Below are 23512 nucleotides of genomic sequence, written 5' to 3' on the forward strand. Positions count from 1 at the left end.
ATGTACATGAATGGACCACCAGAGCGGATCTTGCAGTGTCTGCTTTGGCTGGTTGTTGGAGTTGCGTCTCTAGTGTGGATAAAGCTTTAAAATAACTGTTCATAAATTGTGAAGTTAATGTTTAATTAAAGATAATCTGAAAATTATGTAAACTCTATATCTAATTGAAAATACAAATGCAAAATCGCAAATGTTGAAACTGAGAATTATTATTGTTTTTTTAAAGAGCTTTTGCTCATTATTTGATGCCAGCAACATAGTTCAAAAATGGAGATGGGGACAAGTTTATTACTGTGCTGCATCACCTTTTTTGTAACTTTTTTTTGCAACAGTACTCTGTTAAAGAAGCCTAAACACCCCCCCCCCCCCCCTTGCAAAAAAAACAAAACAAAAAAAAAATACATGCAAACTATAATTTTTCTATCTTAAAACAAGAATGCATGTGCTGTTAATCTGGCAAAGACGGTGTAGTTTTCCTGTCAGATCGATGGGTTGATCAATAAATTCTGGTATGTCTGATGTGCAACAGATTGAGAAAGGGATTGATTTTATGCACTACTGATCTGAAAATTGATTCCCTTTCTCAATCGGGAGCAGATCTAACATGCCAGAAAGGATCAATAAACCTGTTGATCTGATGGCAAAATTGTATTGTGTGCATCAACTTTCATATACCTACAGCCCAATAATTTTACAGAACCATATAGTACAGCTTGCAGGCAACAGTTTCAGGCTATGTTGGCCTTTGTAGGTTCTGTTTGGTCTCTTGTACAGTCCTAGTGGTTCTGGTTTGCCATGAGTTCACTAGGTACTCTGTCATCTCCTATTACCCAAGTCTTACTAGTGGAACCATGAAGGACAAGCTAGCCTGAAACAGCAGTCTGCAAGTAGGAAGATATAGCTCTATAAATGTAATAGGCTACAGGCATACCATACAAAAGCAACTCTTGTGGTATGTCTGACTTTTCAGGGCCAGAAAGGAATGATTACTAATTGAGTAAAAATTATACTTTTTGGGAGCACCTGCTTTTTCGGGTTACAATAAATAACTTAAAATGTCTTCTGTTTTAAGATGGTAAAATTATACTTAGCTTTTTTATGTGGGGTCTTTTTAATTCTTTCTGCCCTCTGATTCGGCATAACCTGACTGTAATGTAACTGTAGGGGACCATTTCCACTAGCTGTGATCCACTTCAAAAAGTGGATTGCAGCTACTTTGCTGACTGCAATAAGCACCGCGTTAACATGGAAATCACGGTACTCATTTTTCTCTACCGCGATTCATATTTTTCCCAACTCACAATTGCTGACCCGCGCGATTCTCTGTGTGATCATGCTCTGTTCCCGACTGCTATGGCGCAAAAGTAGCAAGTAGAAATTGCAGCTTGCTTTTTCGCAACGCAGCACAATTGCACTTGCAATCAGCTTCAGTTATTGCCATCTAATGCTCTGAATAAGTCTGAAGGCATAAATGTTTCTTAAAATAAAAGGACAGGTGAAGATTGCTGTCATTTGACTTTGCAAATAGAAATATGATTGTGTATGGTGCTATGCATGCATGCTGTTTATAAATCTTTGTTTTTGTTTTTAGGTCCTGGATGTCCTTTGCTCTCTCTGTGTTTGCAATGGGGTTGCAGTACGTACTAATCAGAACCTCATTTGTGACAATCTGCTGCCCAGGAGAGACTTGTTGTTGCAAACACGCTTGGTTAATGATGTCACCAGGTAGAAATATTTTTTTTTATTATCGTTGCATCACTTCTGATGTATCCTCTTGATTCTGCAGACAGTATTGGTTTAACCACTTCCCCTCCCCCGGGACGGGTAACTTCGTCCCTGCAAAATCCCAAATCTTCTTGCAGGGGCGTAGCTACTACGTCCTTTGCTGCTGTGCGATCCTGCTCCCCCCACGCATTCCTGCGCTTGTTACCGCCATCGATCGTTAGCTGGGAGATCAGTGGATGAGAACACAGTTCCCATTCATTAATCTAAGTCCCCGTGTGAATGACCGCCGCTGTCTATGAGACGGAGCCGCCGTTCACAAAAAAAGATACTTACACATCCACGCATAGCTTCCTGTATGCGTAATAATACTACGCATAGGAAAGTTATGTGCGAGGGCATTTTGTGGCCAAATAGTAAAATTACATGTACACACATTTTTGAACAGACTTTTTTACATTTAGAATTAACCCCTTATCTCCCACACTCCTCAATAGTTACTCAAAACATTTTTTTGTAAAAAAATAAATAAATATACACTTAAAAATACATAAATAGGGACCTTAGGGACTGATATTTTTTAATATGTATGTCAAGAGTGTATATTACTGTTCTTTTTTAAAATATGGATTTGTAATTAGTGATGGACGCAAAACTGAAAAAATGCACCTTTGTTTCCAAATAAAATATTGGCGCCATACATTGTACTAGGGAAAAATTTTAAACATTGCAATAACCGGGACAAATGGGCAAATACAATAATGAGGATACTGACCGAAAACTAAGAAATAATGATTTTTTTTCAATTTTTTTTCTTCTTTTTCCTGTTAAAATGCATTGAGAATAAAATAATTCTTAGCAAAAAGTACCCCCCAAAGAAAGCCTAATTGGTGGCGGAAAAAAAAGAAGATATAAATTGTTTCGTTGTGATAAGTAGTAATAATGTTATGGGCAAAAGAATGGAAGGAGCGCTGACAAGTGAAAATTGCTCTGTTTTTTTAAGGGGAAAGACCCTTGGAGGTGAAGTGGTTAAAGGAAACTTGGAATGATTAAAAAAAAAAAAAAAATACACTCCCAGTGCCGGGAGTGCAAACAAGGCCGTGCACAGCCAGGGCAATGCAGGCACAGTGGCCGTCGACTTGTAAGTTAATGGTAACGAAATGACAGGGGACCAGAGGAACGTTTCTGGACGGCGTGGGCACAGGGGGCTAGCAGAAGCCCCAGGTAAGTGAAACTTTTTTTTTAAATCATTTCAGGTCTCCTTTAAATAGACTCAGAGATGGAGTAAGTGAAAGATTTTTTTCCCGGGCTTCCTTCAGCCCCATAATTTATTTATTTATTTATTTGTTGTATTTATAAAGCGCCAACATATTACGCAGCGCTGGACATTAATTTAGGTTACAGACAATATTTAGGGGTGACAAACAGCAATATGACAATACAGGAATACAAGAAAACCAGATCACACAGCACAGTATGAGTACAAGGTAATGCTTTGTCAGTCACTGGATGGGAGCATGGAGTTAGGCAAGTTAGGTTCACTCAAATGCATAGCATGGGTTCACAGTAATGGAGGTGCATGATCAGGTAGGACACAAAAGGAGTGAGGACCCTGCCCAAAGGCTTACAATCTAGAGGGAGAGGTAGGGACACGAGAGGTAGGGGACCAGAGTTCGGCTGTGGGTTTAGAGCAATTGTGAGGGGTGGTAGGCAAGAGTGAAAAGGTGAGTTTTGAGGGCCTTCTTGAAGGTGTTGAAGGAGGGGGCTGCCCTAATGGGTGGAGGTAGGGAGTTCCATAGTGTCGGAGCGGCTCTTGAGAAGTCTTGGAGGCGTGCATGGGACTGGGTGATGCGGGGGACGGTCAGGCGAAGTTCATTGGAGGAGCGGAGTGAGCGGCTTGGTGTGTATCTCTGAGTAAGATCAGAAATGTAGGTTGGACAGGTTTTGTGGATGGATTTGTAGGTCAGACACAATATCTTGAATCTGATTCTGGACTGGATAGGAAGCCAGTGGAGGGATTCACGGAGGGGAGCCGCCCTGGTGGAGCGATGGGAGGAGTGGATAATTCTGGCAGCCGCATTCATGATGGACTGCAGTGGGGCTATTCGGGTCTTAGGGAGTCCAGACAGAAGGGCATTGCAGTAGTCGAGGCGGGAAATTATGAGGGCATGGATGAGGAGTTTGGTGGTGGCAGGGGTCAGGAAAGGGCGAATCTTACAGATGTTACGAAGGTGGAAGTTGCAGGACTTTGTGAGGTTTTGGATGTGGGGAGTGAAGGAGAGTGCGGAGTCCAGGGTGACACCCAGACAGCGGGCTTGAGAGGTAGGGTGAATAGTAGTGTGGTTAACAGTGACCTGCACATCTGGGAGGTCCAGGGATGACCGGGGTGGGAAGATCATAAATTCCGTTTTGTCTAGATTTAGTTTTAGGAACCTAGCGGACATCCAGGAGGAGATGGCAGATAGGCAGGAGGAGACCTTGTCCATGGTAGTGGTGGATATGTCAGGGGTGTGGAGATAGATTTGAGTGTCATCTGCATACAGATGATAGTTAAAACCCATGGAGGAGATAACCTTGCCAATGGAGGATGTGTATAGGGAGAACAGTAGGGGGCCAAGGACCGAGCCTTGGGGGACTCCCACTGAGAGGTGGTTGGGGGTGGACGAGGCCTCATTGAAGGAGGTCGTGAAGGAGCGGTTGGAGAGGTAGGATGAAAGCCAGGTCAGGGCGAGATCGTGAATGCCCATGGATTGGAGGGACTGGAGGAGTAGGGGATGATCTACTGTATCAAAAGCTGCTGAAAGGTCAAGGAGGAGGAGAATGGTGTATTTACCTTCAGCTTTAGCTAAGGCAAGGTCATTGACCACTTTGGTGAGAGCCGTTTCGGTTGAGTGGGCAGGCCGAAATCCAGATTGCAGTGGGTCTAGTAGTGAGTTGGCATTGAGGTACTGGGTCAGGCGTTTGTGAACCAGACGCTCAAGGAGTTTTGAGGCGAAGGGGAGGAGGGAGATCGGGCGGTAGTTGGAGGGTAGCGAGGGGTCGAGGGAGGGTTTCTTGAGCAGAGGCAGTACAGTGGCCTGCTTGAAGTCTGAGGGGAAGGTGCCTGTGGATAGGGAGAGGTTAAACATGGTAGTGAGGACTGGGGCCAGATCCGTGAAGTGAGGCTGAAGTAGATCAGAAGGGATAGGGTCAAGGGGGGAGGTAGTGGTATGGGAAGTCTGAAGTAGGTGGTTGACCTCCTCAGTGGTAGTAGGAGTGAAGGAGGTGAGGGGAGGATAGGGTGGAGAAGGAGTAGGTTGTGAGCAGGTGGGAGGTGAAGATTGAAGATTGGATATTTCCTGACGGATGGAGACTATTTTGTTGGTGAAGTGGGTGGCTAAATCTGTGGCAGAGAGCGAGGAAACAGAAGGTGGGGGAGTGGGTTTAAGCAGGGAGTTGAAGGTGCTAAAAAGACGCCGGGGATTGGAAGCTTGTGCTCCGATGAGCTTGGTAAAGTATTCCTGCTTCGCATGAGCAAGGGCAGTGTGGAACTGCTGCAGGTTAGTTTTGTACTGTAGGAAATCCTGGTTTAGTCGAGTTTTCCGCCATTTTCGTTCAGTGGCGCGTGTTTCCCTCTGGAGGTTGCGAGTATGGGTAGTGCGCCATAAGCACGGAATTGTGCAGTCCTCCCGCAGTCCTCCGTTTAGCAGCAATCATTCCCGGTAACTGGCTTAGTTGCATCAGTCCGGGTCTACTGCGCATGTGCAGGATGTCTGTGCATGCGCAGAAGACCCAGACTGGACCCGACTGAGCCAGTTACAAGGGATGATTGCTGATGAACAGAGGACTGCGGGATGACGGGGAATGATGCATCCATGCTCATGGGGCTGGAGGACGCCCCAGGTAAGTAAAAAATCTTTCATTTACTCCATCTCTGAGTCTCTTAAAGGAAAACTTTGGTCAGCAAATCCACAATCTTATTCAAACAGTTACATATCCCAAGTAATAACTAAGCATTAAAGTGAACCTTAAGTGTCAAAAATAAATTGAGTTTTACTCACCTGGGGCTTACCTCAGCCCCCTACAGCTGATCGGTGCCCACGACGAGTCGCTCTGGTGCTCCGGGTCCCGCTGGCGGCCACTTCCGGTTTCGCCGTCAGGACCCGTCAGGCTGGGGAACGCGGCTGATACTACGCGTTCCCAGCCAAAATAGCACCCCTATGCGGCCGCATAGGGGTGCTATTTTGGCTGAGAACGCGTAGTATCAGCCGCGTTCCCCAGCCTGACGGGTCCTGACGGCGAAACCGGAAGTGGCCGCCAGCGGGACCCGGAGCACCAGAGCGACTCGTCGTGGGCACCGATCAGCTGCAGGGGGCTGAGGTAAGCCCCAGGTGAGTAAAACTCAATTTATTTTTGACACTTAAGGTTCACTTTAACAATGACTAATATCTTAATATAAAAATCAATTTAAACAAATTTGATAAAAATGGTCCTTGTCTGCTGTTTCTTGAGACCAAAGAGTAAGCTCTTGCAAGGGTCACCTACACAAACCAGCGCAGAGGCCAGCCAACATGGTTGAATTAGCATTGCAAAAAGCCCATCTCTTTAATGAGGAAATTATTCAACTCCTCTTCAGCCTGATTATTCAAGCAATACAATCTCTGTGTGGCCTTACAGCAGGAAGGAAAGTTGACACCACTCTCTTTGCTTACAAAACTACAGAGTACTGGTGTCTCCCTGGCATGAAAAGGCTGTTACACTTTCACTAAATGAAGCCAAGCTGCTGTTGGAAGGACAGCAGTATTACAGAAATACAGTTTTCCAAATGATTGTGAGGTTGTGCCCACGTTTTACCTTTAAAAAATACTACCATATAATTTCACCTCTTTTATAAAGCAAGCTAAAACAAATGTTGCCTTCGTAATTTTCGAATAATAGATAATTAGGAGTAATATTGTTTAATGTTCCACCAGCCTTTTTATATGGCCATGCACAATAGAACATACATTTCACATACAGTTGGACATATAATGAAGATTAAACAAATATGCACATTTGAGCATATGCATAGATACAAAAACAGAGAGAGAGAGACCTTTCAAGCTTACAGCCTATGGGATTCGATTATATTAAGACATAATTTGTATTCCCTAAATACATTTTTAAGCACACCTGAACTGAGGGGTAAATGAATGCTGACATAGCGTATATACTCACCTATAAACCGACCTGTGTATAAGCTGAGGTACCCACTTTTCCCTCAGAAAACAGGAAAAAAAAGTGATTTACTCATGTACAAGCCCCCTCCCCAGTATAGCCCTCTCCACAGTAGCCAGATGTGCCCTCAGTACAAGTCAGGCGCCCTCCCCATAGCCAGATGTGCCCCAATGATGATACAGTGGTGTCTCATGGCGTCATAGATATGAGACACAGCAATTGCCACACAGGAATAATCCCTGATCATTGAACAGCTGACAATGCTCCTTGCATGTTCTGCTCCACAAGTCAGGGGACACAGGTAGTCTTGAGCAGCACACTCTGCACACCATGTTGCAGTGGATGGGGGCACGGACACAAAAGCAGGATCACAAGTGCACAATCTTTACAGTAAATACACGATCCTCTGCCAGTAAAAAAAACCTGCTCCACCATCTGTTCTGCTTCACTGACTAGCATATAAGCTGAGGGGTTAACTTTTCAGCACATTTTTTGCGCTGAAAAATTAGGCTTATACGTGAATATATAAGATATTTATTTCCTTTTAAACATTACCAGTTTACTGGCAGTCCTGCTGAATCTGTGTCTTTAGTACCTTTAGCTATAGACCCTGAAGAAGCATGCAGACCAGGTGTTTCTGACTGAATTCTGACTATTAACTGCGTGCTTGTTTCAGGTGTGTGATCCAGATATTGCTGCAGCCAAAGAGACCAGCAAGAATGCCAAACTGGTATTGCTTAAAAGAAAATAAATATGTCAGCCTTCATGTCCCTCTCACTTCAGGTGTGCTTTAATTTTAAAGATGCACTCCCAAGTGCAGAAATGCTCATCGCTTGATTACGGTATGCTATTAGCATGGTTCTCGCCAGCTGATCCTCACAGAATCCAGAAACAAAGAGATGCGATTTGCCATCGCATTTACAGTAGGCAGATGTGACTAGTCAGCATTATAGAATCAAGTGATCAGAATGGCAATGTCTCCACTGTAAATGCAATAAGTTTAAAGATTATTTAGAAGAAATACACAGATCAGCAGTTCTTTGTTTTAACTGCCATATATGATTAGCAAATGCAAGCAAGAATAGTAATATAATCCTTCATTGAATCTGAGACACTTGATAGTATTGTACTCAGATAACCTGCTGGCATAATACCAATACAATGTGATGATGATGTCTGCTAAATAATTAATTCCGTTGGCTAAAATACATAATGGGCCCGATTCATAAAAAAAAATCCCTCACGTCATCCGGAGTACCAAACAATGAAATTTTAAAGCACCAACAAATAGCTCTGATTTTTGTGATCCAGGAGAATGCCATAAGTGGGAGATTTATCAAACCTAAATACGTCAGGTCCACATAGAACAGGAGGGTTTTTTTTTTGGTTGTGAGGTACTTGCAAAGTGTTGCAATAAATGAGTTCATGCCAAGTCTGCATCCAGAGAAGTGGCTTCCTGTTCTTTGTGGATTTCAGTCACCAGGGCCCATATGCACTTCTCCTAGGTGACATTTTCATACCTTGTCAATAAAATGCACTTTAAACTGTCATCCAGCGAGAAAATACTAGTAAGTACTTTTTCAATAGCAGAGAGCTGAAAGTTATTTTAAAAATAAATTGAAAAAGTGATCTCCTAGGAGAAAACTCAGGAGGAAAAGTTTATTTCATATGGGCCTGCCCAGGTGTTTACATATCAGCTTTCAGCATAACCTTAGCCATTTTACATGCTTAATTTGATGCAGTAGTTAGTGGTCAGTTTATTTGACCATCTAAAATACCTCAAAAAATAATTCTTTGGGAAAGCAGGTGAAAGTGTTTTCAGCAAATTTTGAGACCTGAAATTAGTTATTCCAACCAGATATAACGTTTTTGTACAACCAAGCAAATTCCATGTGTTCCTGTTTAGCACTTGATATGTGTGTGGTTAAATCTTGCTCAGGGTCTCTATGTAAGAATTAGTTTGATTTGTTCATAAGTGTGTGAGTGTTTTTACTGTTAATATATTTTCCTTTTTCGTTGGAAGATTTAAACAAAAATCTTAGAGGGAAGGAGCATAGGATAATCTTATAGATTCTGTGGCATTGCAGTCTAAGCAGGAAGTTTTAAATCAAGATGATTCCATTTGGCTAACTGAAAAGAAAGAGTGAGCTATCGGCTGGTAAGCCACCTTCACACTCTATTACTGTAGCATCTGCATTCCTGTGAATCAGTATTCCTGTAGGTCTACAGGAATAGATTCTGAAGAAGGCCTATTAGCTGAAAGCTTGCATTTTTTTTTCTTTTAAATTGGCCAATAAATGGTATCATCCTGGTTTTAAACTTCCTGCTACTTATGGTTAATAATCTGATTGTACAATACCCCACTGCTATAGCAGTCTAAAGCAGCCTAATTAGTCTGCATTTGCATGAATTACATTTTTAATTGTTATAACTGGCATGTTATTTAATATAACCATCCTCCTGTTTGTACATTTTTCAGCATGAGACCAAACATCTTTCTGGGTGTGGCAGAGGGCTCAGCACAGTACAAAAAGTGGTACTTTGAGATGATCATCGATCAGGTGGATCCATTTTTGACCCCGGAGCCAACTCATCTGCGTGTTGGCTGGGCTTCAACCTCAGGTTATGCTCCGTATCCAGGAGGAGGTGAAGGATGGGGAGGCAATGGCGTAGGTGATGATCTCTTCTCCTATGGTTTTGATGGCCTCCACTTGTGGTCTGGTGAGTGCTTTCAGGACTATTATTAATATACAGTATTGATAAATCACCAAGTATTTACAAAGCACAAGGCAAGTTGAAAACATAGTGTAAAAATAAGGTAAACTGGCTCATCTGATCAAACTCAAGTATCATTTATAGGAATGGTTACATTTTTCCTCTTGCTTCACGCAGCTAATAATGGAGGAACATGGCGTTTCATGGGCAGTCTACTGTTACTATGTAATATTTGAACTTTCTGGATGATTAGGAATGTAATAGCTGGCTGCAAATTTAAATAGAATTATATATTCTATATAACATTAAATTACAAAATAGCTTTTGAGCACTTTTACGTGTTTTGCTTTCTTTACAAAAGGGAAGTTTCAACAACCGTTTGCATTTTAGGCAGTGATTTGTCAGGTAATTATCTGCTTTTCTCACACACTTTCCTCCAGCACCACCTTTTGTCACCTGGCAAATCTCCATGTAGCACTGAGCATTTTGAATGGCAAGGGTGGGGCATCTTTTGCTCTCCTTTTACTGATTTACGTACATGGTATGATATTGACATAAAGTAAATTGATGACCTTAGAATTCAAGCACGTCATAAACACAAGCATCACGGTCAGGTAAAAATCACTTGACAAATAGATTAGTAACAAATGGATGGGCAGTTTCCCACTGTCATTATTAAATAAATGTTCTGAGGTTTCCCTGAGGATGAACTGCAGCAAAGTCTGTAAGCAGGTAGTCAACTGGTAAGGGTTCTGAGGTGACCTTTTTACCAGTTTACATTTAAAAACGGAGATGTTAAAGAACAACTATAAGGCCTGGAACCCACTGAAATCCGCAAACGCAAAACGCAACCGCTAGCGTTTTGTCTGAGCGGTTTGCAAGCGGATTCATGCGCTTTTTTGGTCGCGTTTTGCAACAGTGTATTTTTTTGCTCAGCGGTTGTGTAGCGTTTTGCATTTCGCGTTTTTATCCTGATTGGTCCTGTGAATTATTTTTAATTTTGTTACAGTGTACTGAACCGCAAAACGCTAGCAAAACCGCTCAGTTTAGGTTTTGCTGAGCGTTTCTGCTAGCGTTTCAATACTTTACATTGAAGCGCTAACGCTCCCAAAATGCTGCAGGTCCTGCGTTTGCGTTTCTGGGAAACGCAAACGCTCCTGTGGAAGTTGCCCCATCCATTAACATCAGCTGAGCGTTTTGGCAAAACGCTAGCGTATCGCAGCGCTGCCAAAATGCTCAAAAAAACACTCTTGTGGGTTCCAGCCCTTAGCCATACTATGCCAGGGGGAAAAAAAAACATATTTAAGTAAATACTTACTTGCTCTACTTGCATTACAGATGTATTGCCCTGTACACTTTTTGATTTCAGTGTAATTTATAGTGTGAAATGGACAGAATTCTGTCCATGGCAGGGGCCATCTTGAGTCCCACAGGATTAAGCATTCCCCCCCCCCCCTCGCCCTGCATCCTACCTCGCATATCCTCTCCTCCCGCACTATTACTCAGCGAAGCTGGGAGGAATAAAATCAGTTCTCACAGACTCGCCTCCATATGGTTCCACGCGCTGGAGTTTCCGTCTATACACTCTGCAGTACCGCCGGCGGTAGTGCAGAGTGTATAGTCAGGAACTCCAGCGCGTGGAACCATATGGAAGCGAGTCTATGCGCACTACTTTTATTCCTCCCCGCTTCGCTGAGTAATAGTGCAGAAGAAGAGGAGATGAGAGGGGGGGATGCGGCAGAGAGGCACACAACAGCAGGGGGGCTGAGGACAGTAATGGAGGACAGCTTCTGGCCCCCCTCTCTGCGCCCTAGCAGCTGCAAGTGACAAAAAAAAATAGGCGGCCAATCAGAGAAGAACAGAGGTGAGGGACAGAGGCTTCAGCCAATCAGGCTTAACTAACATTTATTACAACTTCTCTTTTGCGGCCGGCGTATGAGAAAAGAGCCTGGGGACTAATAATCTATAAGAAAAAAGTGAAATTGATTTTAAACTTCTGAATTGCCTTTCTAGCATCTTTTTTACTTAACAGTCAGTAATATGAAATTGATTAGGAATTTTATGCCTGACAGTTACTCTTTAAATAAAATTGCATATTCACTTTGACAGCAGGGCCTGTTATTTAACAGTAGTGATGACAACTTTGTTCACTTACCTTCGGCACATTGTGATGTGTCTATTTGCATGCATATAAAACAAGTACCTTTCTGTACAGTTACACTCTTGTACTCTGACTATTTTTCTTACTCATTTTGTCTTGTTGAAGTACGGTACATTATGGAATAGCTTCTTGCTCATGTGAGGCTGAACTTTTGCAAAAGCTTTGTTTCAGAAAGGCAAAATTATGCTTCAAATATTTTTTTCAGTTGGGGAGCTTTAGTTCCATTACAAAATCCTAGTCAGTTTTGTTCTTCATAACTATAAAATACTTTATAGCACAGCTTCAAAACCCTGTCCTCAAGTACTACCAACAATGCATGCTTAGTGGATATCCACAGAGTTAGTTAATCAGCTCTGCTAACGGGCTAATTACCTCACATGTGAATATGTGCAGCTTCATGCAAAAATATACTGTTGGTGGTACATGGTTAGGTGGCCTTGCTCTATAACCCTCTATCTTCCATGTCCAAACATAGAGCTACATCAATCCATACTTTTCAGACCAAAAGGTTCAAAAACAGCTATGTGCAAGGACCCTAGATAGTGTAATGGTTAAGGGCTCTGCCTCTGACATAGGAGACCTGGGTTCGAATCCCGGCTCTGCCTGTTCAGTAAGCCAGCACCTATTCAGTAGGAGACCTTTGGCCAGTCTCCCTAACACTGCTACTGCCTATAGAGCGCGCCCTAGTGGCTGCAGCTCTGGCGCTTTGAGTCCGCCAGGAGAAAAGCACAATATAAATGTTATTTGTCCTGTCCTATATAGCTCTTTAAAGTTCAACTGGCTGTTGGTTGTGCTGTAAGTCAGCAGTTGTAGATGTACATATTATTTAGTCAGGGACGCAGAGGATTTTTTTTTCTTTACTATTCAAAACTTTATTGACAAAGCAGTAATACTTAGAAGCTCTTTGTAACGATTGTGGAATTCTCTCCGTGATCAGCGCACAGGACGTGCGCTGACACTGCGGAAATTCTCCACAAGCGTATAATTTGAGGGAACCCAGCAAAAGGTGCAACACACCTGTAGAGGGAAATTCCTGTCGGCAGATGGAGCTGTGGAGTGCAGAGGGACAGATCCTCTGCCTTGCCACAGACGCCAGACAGGAATTGTACGAAGGGAAGAAACGCAGGGCAAGATAGCCCTGAAAGAGAGAGATCAAAGCGACAGAGGGTATGTGTGTCCACCAATCTAGTCGCCACCCTGCGACAATGAACACACAACCATGAAGATCAGGTGAGAAGGCAATCGCAAGAGATGGCGATTGCTAACAGCGACACGAGACCGAATAAGCACAGATGAGGAATGTATGTATGTCCACCAATCTAGCCGCCAATCTAGGACAGCAAGAGAAACAGATGAACAGAAGGGCCTACCAGTAACAACCGCTGCTCTGGTTAGCACCCCACAGACAGACAGAACAGGCAATACAAATAATACAATCCTGACTGCTCTAGCAAGGATGCCTAGTGCAGTCCCAAGAATTACTCTAAGCTAATCTTTAAACAATAAGCATGGCTGACACTCCAGGAGTGTTTCACAGGACAAACCCTTATGACCAGCGAAATACTGTGGAATCACAAGGTATTTATAGAGCAAGCCTACAAAGGATGTGGCTAGGCAATTTGCATGACAAACGTATGCAAATTCCTCAGCAGCAGCAAGCTGCAAAACTGACAAAATACAATACAATACAATACAATAACATTTGTAAAGCGCTTTTCTCCCATAGGACTCAAAGCGCATAGCTGTGTCTCAGATTAATACAGGGTTTCAGGCTGGGTTGTGTTACAGAGGAGATAGTCAGATGTTCATGAATGCCAGACTGAAAAGGTAGGTTTTCAGTTTAGACTTAAATGCTTCCAGGGATGGGGCTGTCCTGATTGGGTGTGGCAGGGAGTTCCAAAGTGTAGGGGCAGCATGACAAAAGGCTCTGTCTCCAAAGGTTTTGAGGTGGACTCTGGGGGTGACCAAGGTGTTACGTCCTTTTGATCTAAGATTGTGGGGGGTGTGATGTAGTTGCAACAAGTCCTTCAGGTATCCAGGGCCCAGATTGTGCAAGGATTTGAATGTCAGTAAGCCAATCTTAAACAGAATTCTCCATTTTATCGGTAGCCAGTGGAGTGAGCTCAGGGTTGGTGTTATGTGGCAATGGCGGGGTTGGCTCGTTAACAGCCTTGCGGCGGTATTCTGTACTAATTGCAGGCGGCGTAAGTCTTTCTTATGCAGGCCTGTGTAGAGGACGTTGCAGTAGTCTAACCTTGATGTGACGAAGGCATGAACTAGGGTTGGAAGATCCTCTGAAGGAATTAGGTGTTTAATCCTTGCAATATTCCTTAGGTGAAAGAAGGAATGTTTCACAACAGCTGAGATTTGATTCCTGAAGCTTAATTTCCCATCAATCAGTACTCCCAGGCTGCGCACACAGTCTGAGTTGTTCAGGTCTGAGCTCCCTATCCTTAGCGGTGTTGGTTGAGACTGGAGCTGCTTTGCTGTTGAGCCCTGGCCCTCGATAACAAGAACCTCAGTTTTGTCAGCATTAAGTTTTAGCCAATTATTATTCATCCACTCCTGAAGCTCAGCTAAGCATGCGTTTATTTGTGGAGTAGGGTCTGTGACATCAGGTTTGAATGACAAATATAGCTGGGTGTCATCAGCATAGCAATGATATGTCAGGCCATGTTTTTGTATGATTTCTCCAAGTGGCAGCATGTATATGGTGAACAGTAAAGGGGATAATATTGCGCCCTGAGGTACACCGTATTTTAGTGGTACAGGGTTGGAGAGGAAGGGCCCTAAGGCTACCCTTTGTGTTCTGCCAGCCAGGAAGGAGTTGAACCACCGGAGAACAATGCCATCTATGCCACAGTACTCTTGTAGCCTGTTGAGTAAGATTTTGATGATCGACTGTGTCAAAAGCCGCTGAGAGGTCGAGCAAAATCAGGATGGAACATTGACCCTTGTCTCTTGCAATGAGCAGATCATTGCAAATCTGGGTGAGGGCTGTTTCACAGCTGTGATATTTCCTGAAACCAGATTGAAGAGGGTCAAGGATGTTGTTTCTGGAGAGCCTGGCTTCAAGTTGGAGGTAGACAGCCTTTTCAATAACTTTTCCCAGAAAGGGGAGGTTTGAGACAGGTCTGTAGCTGTTTAGAGCATCTGGGTCTAAGGATGGTTTCTTGAGTAGAGGCCTGACGATTGCTTCTTTCAGAGTAGAGGGAAACCACCCTTCCTGTAAGGAGCCGTTGACTATTTTGTGGAATGCCGGTGTAAATAGTTCAGGGCATTTCAACATGAACTTAGTGGGGCCAGGGTCCAGATCGCAGGTAGTCTGGCGAAGGTTTGAGAGGATATCCAAGATGTCTTTTTCAGTGATTACCTTAAAATCAGACCATGGTGGTAGGCTATTTTTGCACCTGTTATATGGCTCTGCATGGGTTTCTGGGGCTGTGAATTGAATGGCAGATCGTATGGAGGAGACTTTGTCTGAGAAGAAGTGGGCAAATTTCTCGCACAGTTCCTGTGAAGGTCTGATGCTGGATTTCCTGCAAGATGGATTGCAGAGACTGTCAACCGTGCGGAAGAGTTGGGCAGGTCTGTTGGCTGCATTTGCAATTTCGTGAGACAGGAATAAGGACTTCTTTTTGTTAATCATCGTTTGATATTTTTCCAGGTGAGCAATTAGGGAAAGTTTGTCATCAGGAGACTGATGTTTGCGCCACCTTCGTTCCAGTCTGCGTCCCTGTTTCTTTAGTTCCTTTATAGAGTTGTCAAACCAGCGAGCGTGATGTAATGGTGCGGAACGTTTAATCTTTAAGGGAGCTATGGCGTCAAAAGCGGCTGAGACATCGTGGTTATATTTAAGGACCATGGATTCAAGGCCTAAGTTGTGATCTGTCAGTCCACCTAGATTGAGGCTGTTCTGAAGGTGTTGGGGTGTCAAACCTTTCAAGGAACGATATTTTATTAGTTCTTTCACTTGGTGTTTTGTAGCCGGTGCTGTAAAGGAGAAGTGGACAGTGTGGTGGTCTGACCAAACTACTGGATCAATTTCCACATTGGATATTAGGAGTTCTGAATGGAAAATGAGGTCCAAAGTGTGTCCTTTTTTGTGGGTAGGGAGGTTGACGGCTTGAGAGAAGCCCAGTTCATTCATGGAGAGAAGTAGCTTAGTTCCAAATTGGGAAGAGTGTGTATCGACCCGTGCGTTAAAGTCTCCAAGAATTATCCACCTAGGGTGTTTCAGTGTTATGCAAGATACAAGTTCTGCTATTTCCTTGAGAAAAGCTGAGCCAGCGTCAGGGGGTCGGTAGACAAGCAGTATGTTTATTTTTTTCCAGCTGAGAGCTGGGCTGCTAGACATTCAAAAGAGTGGGTGGGGGCTACAGCAAGGGGTTTAATATTCAAACTGGATTTGAAGCACAGAGCTAGTCCTCCGCCCTTGCGGTTTTGCCTTTCACAGTGTAAAACTGAGTAATTGTCTGGTACCACAGCTGCGAGAGTGGGTCCTGAGTTCTGATCCAACCATGTCTCTGTAATTAAAGCTAGATCTGAAGCCTCTATTAGATCATGAATAACTGCTGTTTTGTTGTTTATGGACCTGGCATTGCAGAGTACTGCTTTAATGTTGTTTCCCTTAACTTTGAGGTCTGTGTTCCTAGCTCCTGGCTGGGGGTTGTAATCAGGAGTGTGGAAGCTGTCTCTGTTATCTGGGTCCTTTACTGATACAGCTGATTTATAGATATGTGATGATTGCTTTGGCTTTGATTTATGGGTGCCTGCACCTCCTCCCCTCTTCCCCCGCCTTGTTTTCTTGAGAATCCCAAAGGATTTTAGAGGGGTAATCAAAGCAGAATCTATTTGTAAGAGTTTCTTGGGAACAGAGGTTGCAATATAGATAAGCATCTCAGCTGAGTATTTTAATGGTGGCATTTGGACAGCTGATAGACACCCTGCTGAGATCAAAGGGAAGGAGTCTTTTGCAAGCTGTACTTCTCAGAGAAAAAAAAAGGAGATGCTCCAGATTAAAACAAATTAAGACAGTTCCTTGTTTCAATTTAAAAAGTTTGGAATAAATGTAGAAATAGGATAGTCATAACATAGAAAGCTCACAAGGTGTTTTTTGCCATTTCCGTTACTTACAGAAGGATCAGGAGCTGAGGGTTGAAGAAAGTTGAAGAATTTCAAAGTTTGAGGTCAGCTCCTAGCAGGCTAGGCATTTTCAGTCCAAGTCCAATTTTAATCCAGTTTAAATCTCAGCCATCCAAAGTGATCCATAATTTCTGATGAGCTGTAGTTGTTGCCAGAGAGGTGATGCATAGGATTCCTCTGTATTTTTGGTCCTGTCCATGCCCAAATGTATTTAAATAGTCAAATTTCTGAGACAAGATGTGGAGCAGCTTGAGAGAGCTGCAGCCCAGCTTGGGCGCGCTCAGTTTAGTATATCAAAAGGTCTCTTTTCCAGAGACCTGCAGAATGCAGACCTGAACAGTGGTCAAAAAGCTGCCTGCCTGCGCAGGCAGCTGAGCGGATCATTGCACTCTTACAGCCCATTCTCATGTGGGCAAAGGAGTCTGTAAAACCACCTTGCATGACATGAGATATGAACAAACAGAAACCTGGGTAACAAAGAGAAAAACATAGCCATCCAGTTAGTACAAACTGAATCTAATAAGGTACGATTGTTCCATGAAGGAATCATTTTCATATTCACTAAATGGTCTGCAGTGATGCATTATGGTGATAGCGTCTTGCTGAGGTGCATCTGCATGCTTGCAAATACCTTCTGTTTTAATAAGGTGATATTGTACTTGTATTTGTGTATAACATAAATTAAATATAGCTTAAAGAGAATCTGTATTGTTAAAATCGCACAAAAGTAAACATACCAGTGCGTTAGGGGACATCTCCTATTCCCCTCTGTCACAATTTCGCCGCTTCCCGCCGCATTAAAAGTGGTTAAAAACAGTTTTAAAAAGTTTGTTTATAAACAAACAAAATGGCCACCAAAACAGGAAGTAGGTTGATGTACAGTATGTCCACATATAGAAAATACATCCATACACAAGCAGGCTGTATACAGCCTTCCTTTTGAATCTCAAGAGATCATTTGTGTGTTTCTTTCCCCCCTGAGGGGGGAGTGCATAGCAGAACCACAACACTGAAGAACTTGGCAGCCTTCCAGACACAGGCTGACAAGTCTGACAAGGGAAAGATACATTGATTTATTACAGAGACTGTGATAGTACAAAGTGCTGCAGTTAGCCAGAACACATTAGAATAGCTTTTGGAACTTGTAGGATGATAAAAAACAGGATGCAATTTTTGTTACGGAGTCTCTTTAAGTAAACATTTTTTTTAATGTATTAAATTATTGCTTTAATTCAGTTAATCCTATATACTAAAAACCTTGTCCATGCGTCTTCCTCTCTCCATGTCCTTGCATCCATTGTGCTCGGCGCACATGCGCGGCACGCGGGCTGACTTTGGACAGTGGTGTGGGACAGGCTCGTGTGGCCATGCTTGCATTGCGGGGGCCGTGGCCTAGCGCTCGCCTTGTAGCGTACAGGCCTTTTTACTAGTGGCGAATAAAAGGAAACGGCTGGGTATTAGGTAGTATGAATGTAACCTCAGTTATAGAGTTAGGCCTAGTTCACATTATAAATCGCTGGCACTAAGTGCTTTTGTGAGCGCTTTTGAATGTGATTTCCACTTTTCTAAGCGCTTTCGTGCGGGAATTTTTTTTTTTCCCTGACAACACTCAGGAAGTGAACTCTTTGACCTGGAAATACAATGGCCTCAATTCTGGTAGAGCTATCAAACAAATTACCTCATGTGAGGTAATTTACCTCATGAGGTAATGACATTTAGCAATTCTGGTAGGTTTTAGTCATGTTTTACCTCATGAGGTAAATTATGTGGTAATTCATGAGGTAATTTGCATTAATTTTACCGAAAATGACTATTTTCGTGGAAATTAGGGGAATATTAGCACATAATTTACCGATCAGTTTAAGCCCTGCCTGTACCTGGAGGTAAAGTCAATTTGTATGCATTTTGCAGTTTTTAGTGGAATTCCTATTTCTGTTTTAGTGCTGTTCCTGTTCAGGCTGTGTAATAGAAAAGAATAGTAGTAAATAAAACTCCAAATATTTCCTGGATTTTTTTTTTATTAGGGATGCCTATAAATATACTTTTTATAGGTTGCTACATACCGGTAATCAAATACACCTTCCCCCTCAAAAAAAAAAAAAATTCCACCGACTATCCTAACTTATGGAAGACAAATAAAGACTACTATTATTTATTTACTGCATGCTTACCGCTGAAATACCTTGTGTTTTACCTCACTTTATGCATTTACCTCATGTTCGGAAATGGAGAAAAATCTTTCAGAATTGCTAAAAAAAGAGGAAAATACTGCATGAGTTATTTTACCTACAAAAAATATTTACTTCAGATAGCTACTAGAACTGAGGCCAATGTATTTATTCTTGAAAGCGCTGGGCAAATCGCTTTTCAAAGTGCTTTTTCAAGTGCTTTGCAATCTCCCTATACTTTGTATTGAAGCGCAAATGCTCAGAAAATGGTGCAGGAGCTGCATTTGCGATTGGAAAGAAGGTTCATTGCTCATGTGAAAACACTCACATAGAGCAACATTGCAAAATCGCTTTTAAAGCGATTTTAAAAATCGCCAGTGCTTAAAAAAAGTGAAAAATGCTCTTAATGTGAACAAGCCCTGACTGCAATAATAAAGTCATTCTAGCCTCTTTGTTTCTCAGTAATACTGTGTGTTTTAAAGTGTACCCGAGGCGACATGTGACATGATGAGATAAACATGTTTATGTACAGTACTAAACATATTAATAACCAGGCTGCTTTCCTTGTTTTATTTTGCTACCTGAAGGAGTTCGTTTTTAAGGATGGAAGTGACAGCTGTTGTCTTGTCAGGAGCTGGTCAGGATTATAGTAAACATCCCTGATAAGCATTTTTTTCTATTTATTTCATTTTTCGACATATTTTCTACATATTACATTTTTCTACATATTTCTGAGAGCATAGGGAGAGAGAAAAGGGTCAATATAGTTCATGTTTTTTTCATTTAGGGACACTTAATAGACTGCAACTGAGCAGAGTTAACAGAACATTCAATCTACTTTGTAAATGTTTAAATATAAAATAAAATCCAGGGTTGTCTAAAAAAGTCATTTCCAGGAGTAGGAGGATAAATACAATTGTTTTATCTCATCAGCATATTTTCACCTCGGGTTCACTTTAAGGCAGTACACATCTTATTTATAATATAAGTGAATGGAAGGCACAACCAGTTCAGAGATTAACACATTTTAGAAGCTTGGAAAAGAATATAATGCACACTTGCCAAACGGAGGGATTTAGGCAGGGCGCTCTGCTCATAATATGGCAAAGGCTAATTTCCTGCGTATAATCCAATGTCTTCCAATGCAGCAGCTGTGTATAACAAGAAAACAGCCGGACTGGAGGCTGCAGAAAATCTCTAGGCTCTAAAATATTAAACATGATATTTGTCTCCTGACTGTAATTCTTAACTAGATTTACTGTGTGTATTATCACAATGATGGTCACCGAATATTTATCATAATTAAACCATGATACTTTTCATTCTTTTTTATATTTTTGTACCTTCTTTTTTGTAATTGTGGTGATTTTTGATGTTCAGGTTCCATCAAATTACTTTATGTAAAGAGGAGAAGTATTTTAGAGCTTTAAGGTGACTCAGGGCCTGAGCCCACTGTCAAAGTTGGAACAGACAGTAATGACTCTGGCACACCTCTTCAAATTGACAACAGGTTTATTAATGTATCAAGGGCCGTTGATACAGACATTTGTTGAAGAAATGCTACAGAAAATTGGTACACAGCTGATTTTATAGGGTTACAAGTATGCAAAAATGTACACACCCTGGGGCTGGCCAGGATATTTGTCATTGTTACAAAAAACAATCACAAATCAATAATTAGTGCAGACATTAAACAGTTAAGTCCATATTCCTGGAATTCTCCTCCCATATGTAAATGAAAATCTCCACCCCCTGGGTGATTTATTGAGGAACCATACGTGATCACTAAAAGAGGAACGGAGAGACATCTGGACTACCTGGTATGTCTAAAATAAGCACTGTTAGCTGTCTACCGCAACTAGTATGGTCTCATGTTCAGTAAACAACTATGAAACTAGACTGTTTATCTAACTAAAAGCTCTGAGGTTAAACAGGGGGCAATCCACTTGACATTCCAGTCTGTATGCTGACATGCACATATTATTAGAGTCAATACAATGGTCAGTGTAAACAACATGGAGACTTCATTCAACATGGCTGAGTCTTCTCATTTCAGCAGACAAAATATCCGCCATAGATACAAGAGAAACTTCACATCTTTTTAACGCAGTTGTGTCCGCTTCTGTCCGCTTTTCTGCATCTGTAACATTGATGTGTAATCAGTGGGCTCAGGCCCTAAAGGAAACTTTTAAAGCCCTAATGCACACTCTTGCGAGCGTTTTAACACTGAGTCAGTTGGGTTGTGATCAGATCCCAAAAAAACATAGCCGAAATATTGCACCGCGCGGTACCGCTGTGCTGTAACCATACAGTGAGGAATACAGTACAATAAATGTATGCCTCACTGCGACTGTAAACACATGTGTTACCCTGTTAATGCACAGCACATACACGTTACAGTGTCGGAACCTGGCCGCACTGCACTCAATGTGTACCGCTCCATACGAACATCATTGCCTCACCTTGCAATGCAGTGATATTGTCTGTTGCGATTCAACAGACTCGGTGTGGATGGGCCCTTACTGCACACTCTACAAAAGTTAGGTGAGGCGTAACTGGGCAAGGAAAGGAGCAAGCAGTATTATTTGCATTAGAAGGGGAGTAGTAGGAGTTGCTTCCTAGCTAGGGATCGCTCACTCTGCTGCCATCCCTCATGCTTTTTTGATCAACTGAAAATTGATCATTGCACTATATAAAGCCAAGCTGAAACACTTAGTTTTTCTGAACAAAATGAACATTTCCTTTAAAGTTTGCTGGCAGCTCCACCAATCACTTCTATAATTTTGCAAAGAATTGCTTGCATACTTTACAATCCAGCTCTCCAGTTCCTGTCCTTCTATTAATCTTCTTTATTTTCAGACTGGCAAACACTTAGAGAGATTAGTAAACTGGAATCTAACATTCAGCAATCTCTTTTACGTAAAGATTCAATTGGCAGTGAGCCAAGCAGTGTGTCTGTACAGTAATCAATCCTAAACTATCACTCAGAATGATTAGTAACAATCATCTTAGGCTACAGTTATTGATCTTCTCTAGGTAGAGTTGATATGTATTGATTATGAATCCAACACAATTTTATGTATTTTATTTTATTGTCTTGTAAGAATCGTGGACACTGCTGAATATGCTAGTAACAATTCTGGTGTATTTTTATGAAAAAAATATTTTAAAAAAATGTGAACACATAATGACATGTACAATATCTATATCAATTTTAATATTTAACTTAAAAGAATGTCTGCTTTCAGATGTTTTGAAGAGTCTAATGACAGCAACATTGGTACACAGAGAACCCCTTTGGTGACATGTACTGCAAAATGAGCACTGATCTATTTCATCGGTTTATATAAAAAATTCTTTTTCAGCAATTTTTTTTGTATGGAATGTTAAATTCTACTGCACTCAAAATTAATTATCTTTTGAGTAACTTTGAGCATCTGGTCAATCGAAATACATTCAAACAAAGGCAATACCCAAATAAGCTGGCCGTCTCAAATGTATGCATATTTTAGTTTGGTGTCTGCAACAATAAAATGTGCATACATTTGGAATTGCCAGCTTATTTGTTTATTGCCTTAAAGCAAACCTGAACTGAAAATTATGAGTCAAAATAACTATACGCACGTCCTACTTACCTCCCATGTAGTCTACTTATCAATGTCTTTCTCCTCTCCCACGTCCTGTTTGTTCACTGTGATCGATGGAATTCTCCGTCTTCCACTTTAAAAATGGTGATTACCTTGTAACAGCTTCTGGGTCAGCACACTGTTAAACTGTAATATCGCCCACATGAGCCATAGGGAAACATCAGTGGTCCTTTCAGTTGCAACGGACAGCAACTGATTTATTTCAGTTCTGACAAAATCTTGTCAGAACTGGAAGGAATTATTGTTAGAAAAAAATGGTGAGCTTTCAAGAGGAATTGATGGCGAGATAAGTATGTAAGATTTATTTGCCGGTACATCATGTGTTTATTTTAAATAATTTTACTCGGTTCAGGTTCCCTTTTAAGGAAATTTTGACTTGATTACTCCTACTTAGGCCCAATTTATGCTTCACATCGTAATCACTTAGTGATTGTGATCGCAATTTTGCATCAGTATTTTTTGCAATTTTCTTGGGATTGAGTTTTGCGATTCTCATTCTAGTGAATGAGAATCGCAACTCAATCCTTAGGAAAATGCATCATTCAACACGATTGCGATGGGTGGAAATCGCAATCGCCACAGTGTGAGTATTCCCATAGGATCACTTTTGCTGCAGCAAAATGTGGACAGAAAGCACCTGAGTGAGAACAGGGCCTAACAGATGGCTCATATCAAGGTTGTGTTGGATAAAAGCTTTCCTATAGTACATTTAAACAAAGCTGGAAAATTTTGAATGAACTTGCTTCAGATCATTATCT

General features: G+C 41.8%; 1 protein-coding gene across 12 annotated transcripts in view; it reads left to right on the top strand.

Moving 5' to 3' along the window:
* RYR3 (ryanodine receptor 3) overlaps positions 1 to 23512 on the top strand; it is a 1134733-nt gene that overhangs the window by 507303 nt on the left and 603918 nt on the right. For all 12 annotated transcript variants that reach the window (XM_068253938.1, XM_068253930.1, XM_068253931.1 and 9 more), the window contains 2 exons: positions 1592 to 1725; positions 9398 to 9639. In XM_068253938.1, coding sequence (XP_068110039.1) covers positions 1592 to 1725; positions 9398 to 9639 — 376 coding nt within the window. The remainder of the gene's footprint in view (positions 1 to 1591; positions 1726 to 9397; positions 9640 to 23512) is intronic.

This window comes from Hyperolius riggenbachi, chromosome 9 (assembly GCF_040937935.1).
Source record: "Hyperolius riggenbachi isolate aHypRig1 chromosome 9, aHypRig1.pri, whole genome shotgun sequence".
Lineage (NCBI taxonomy): Eukaryota > Metazoa > Chordata > Amphibia > Anura > Hyperoliidae > Hyperolius > Hyperolius riggenbachi.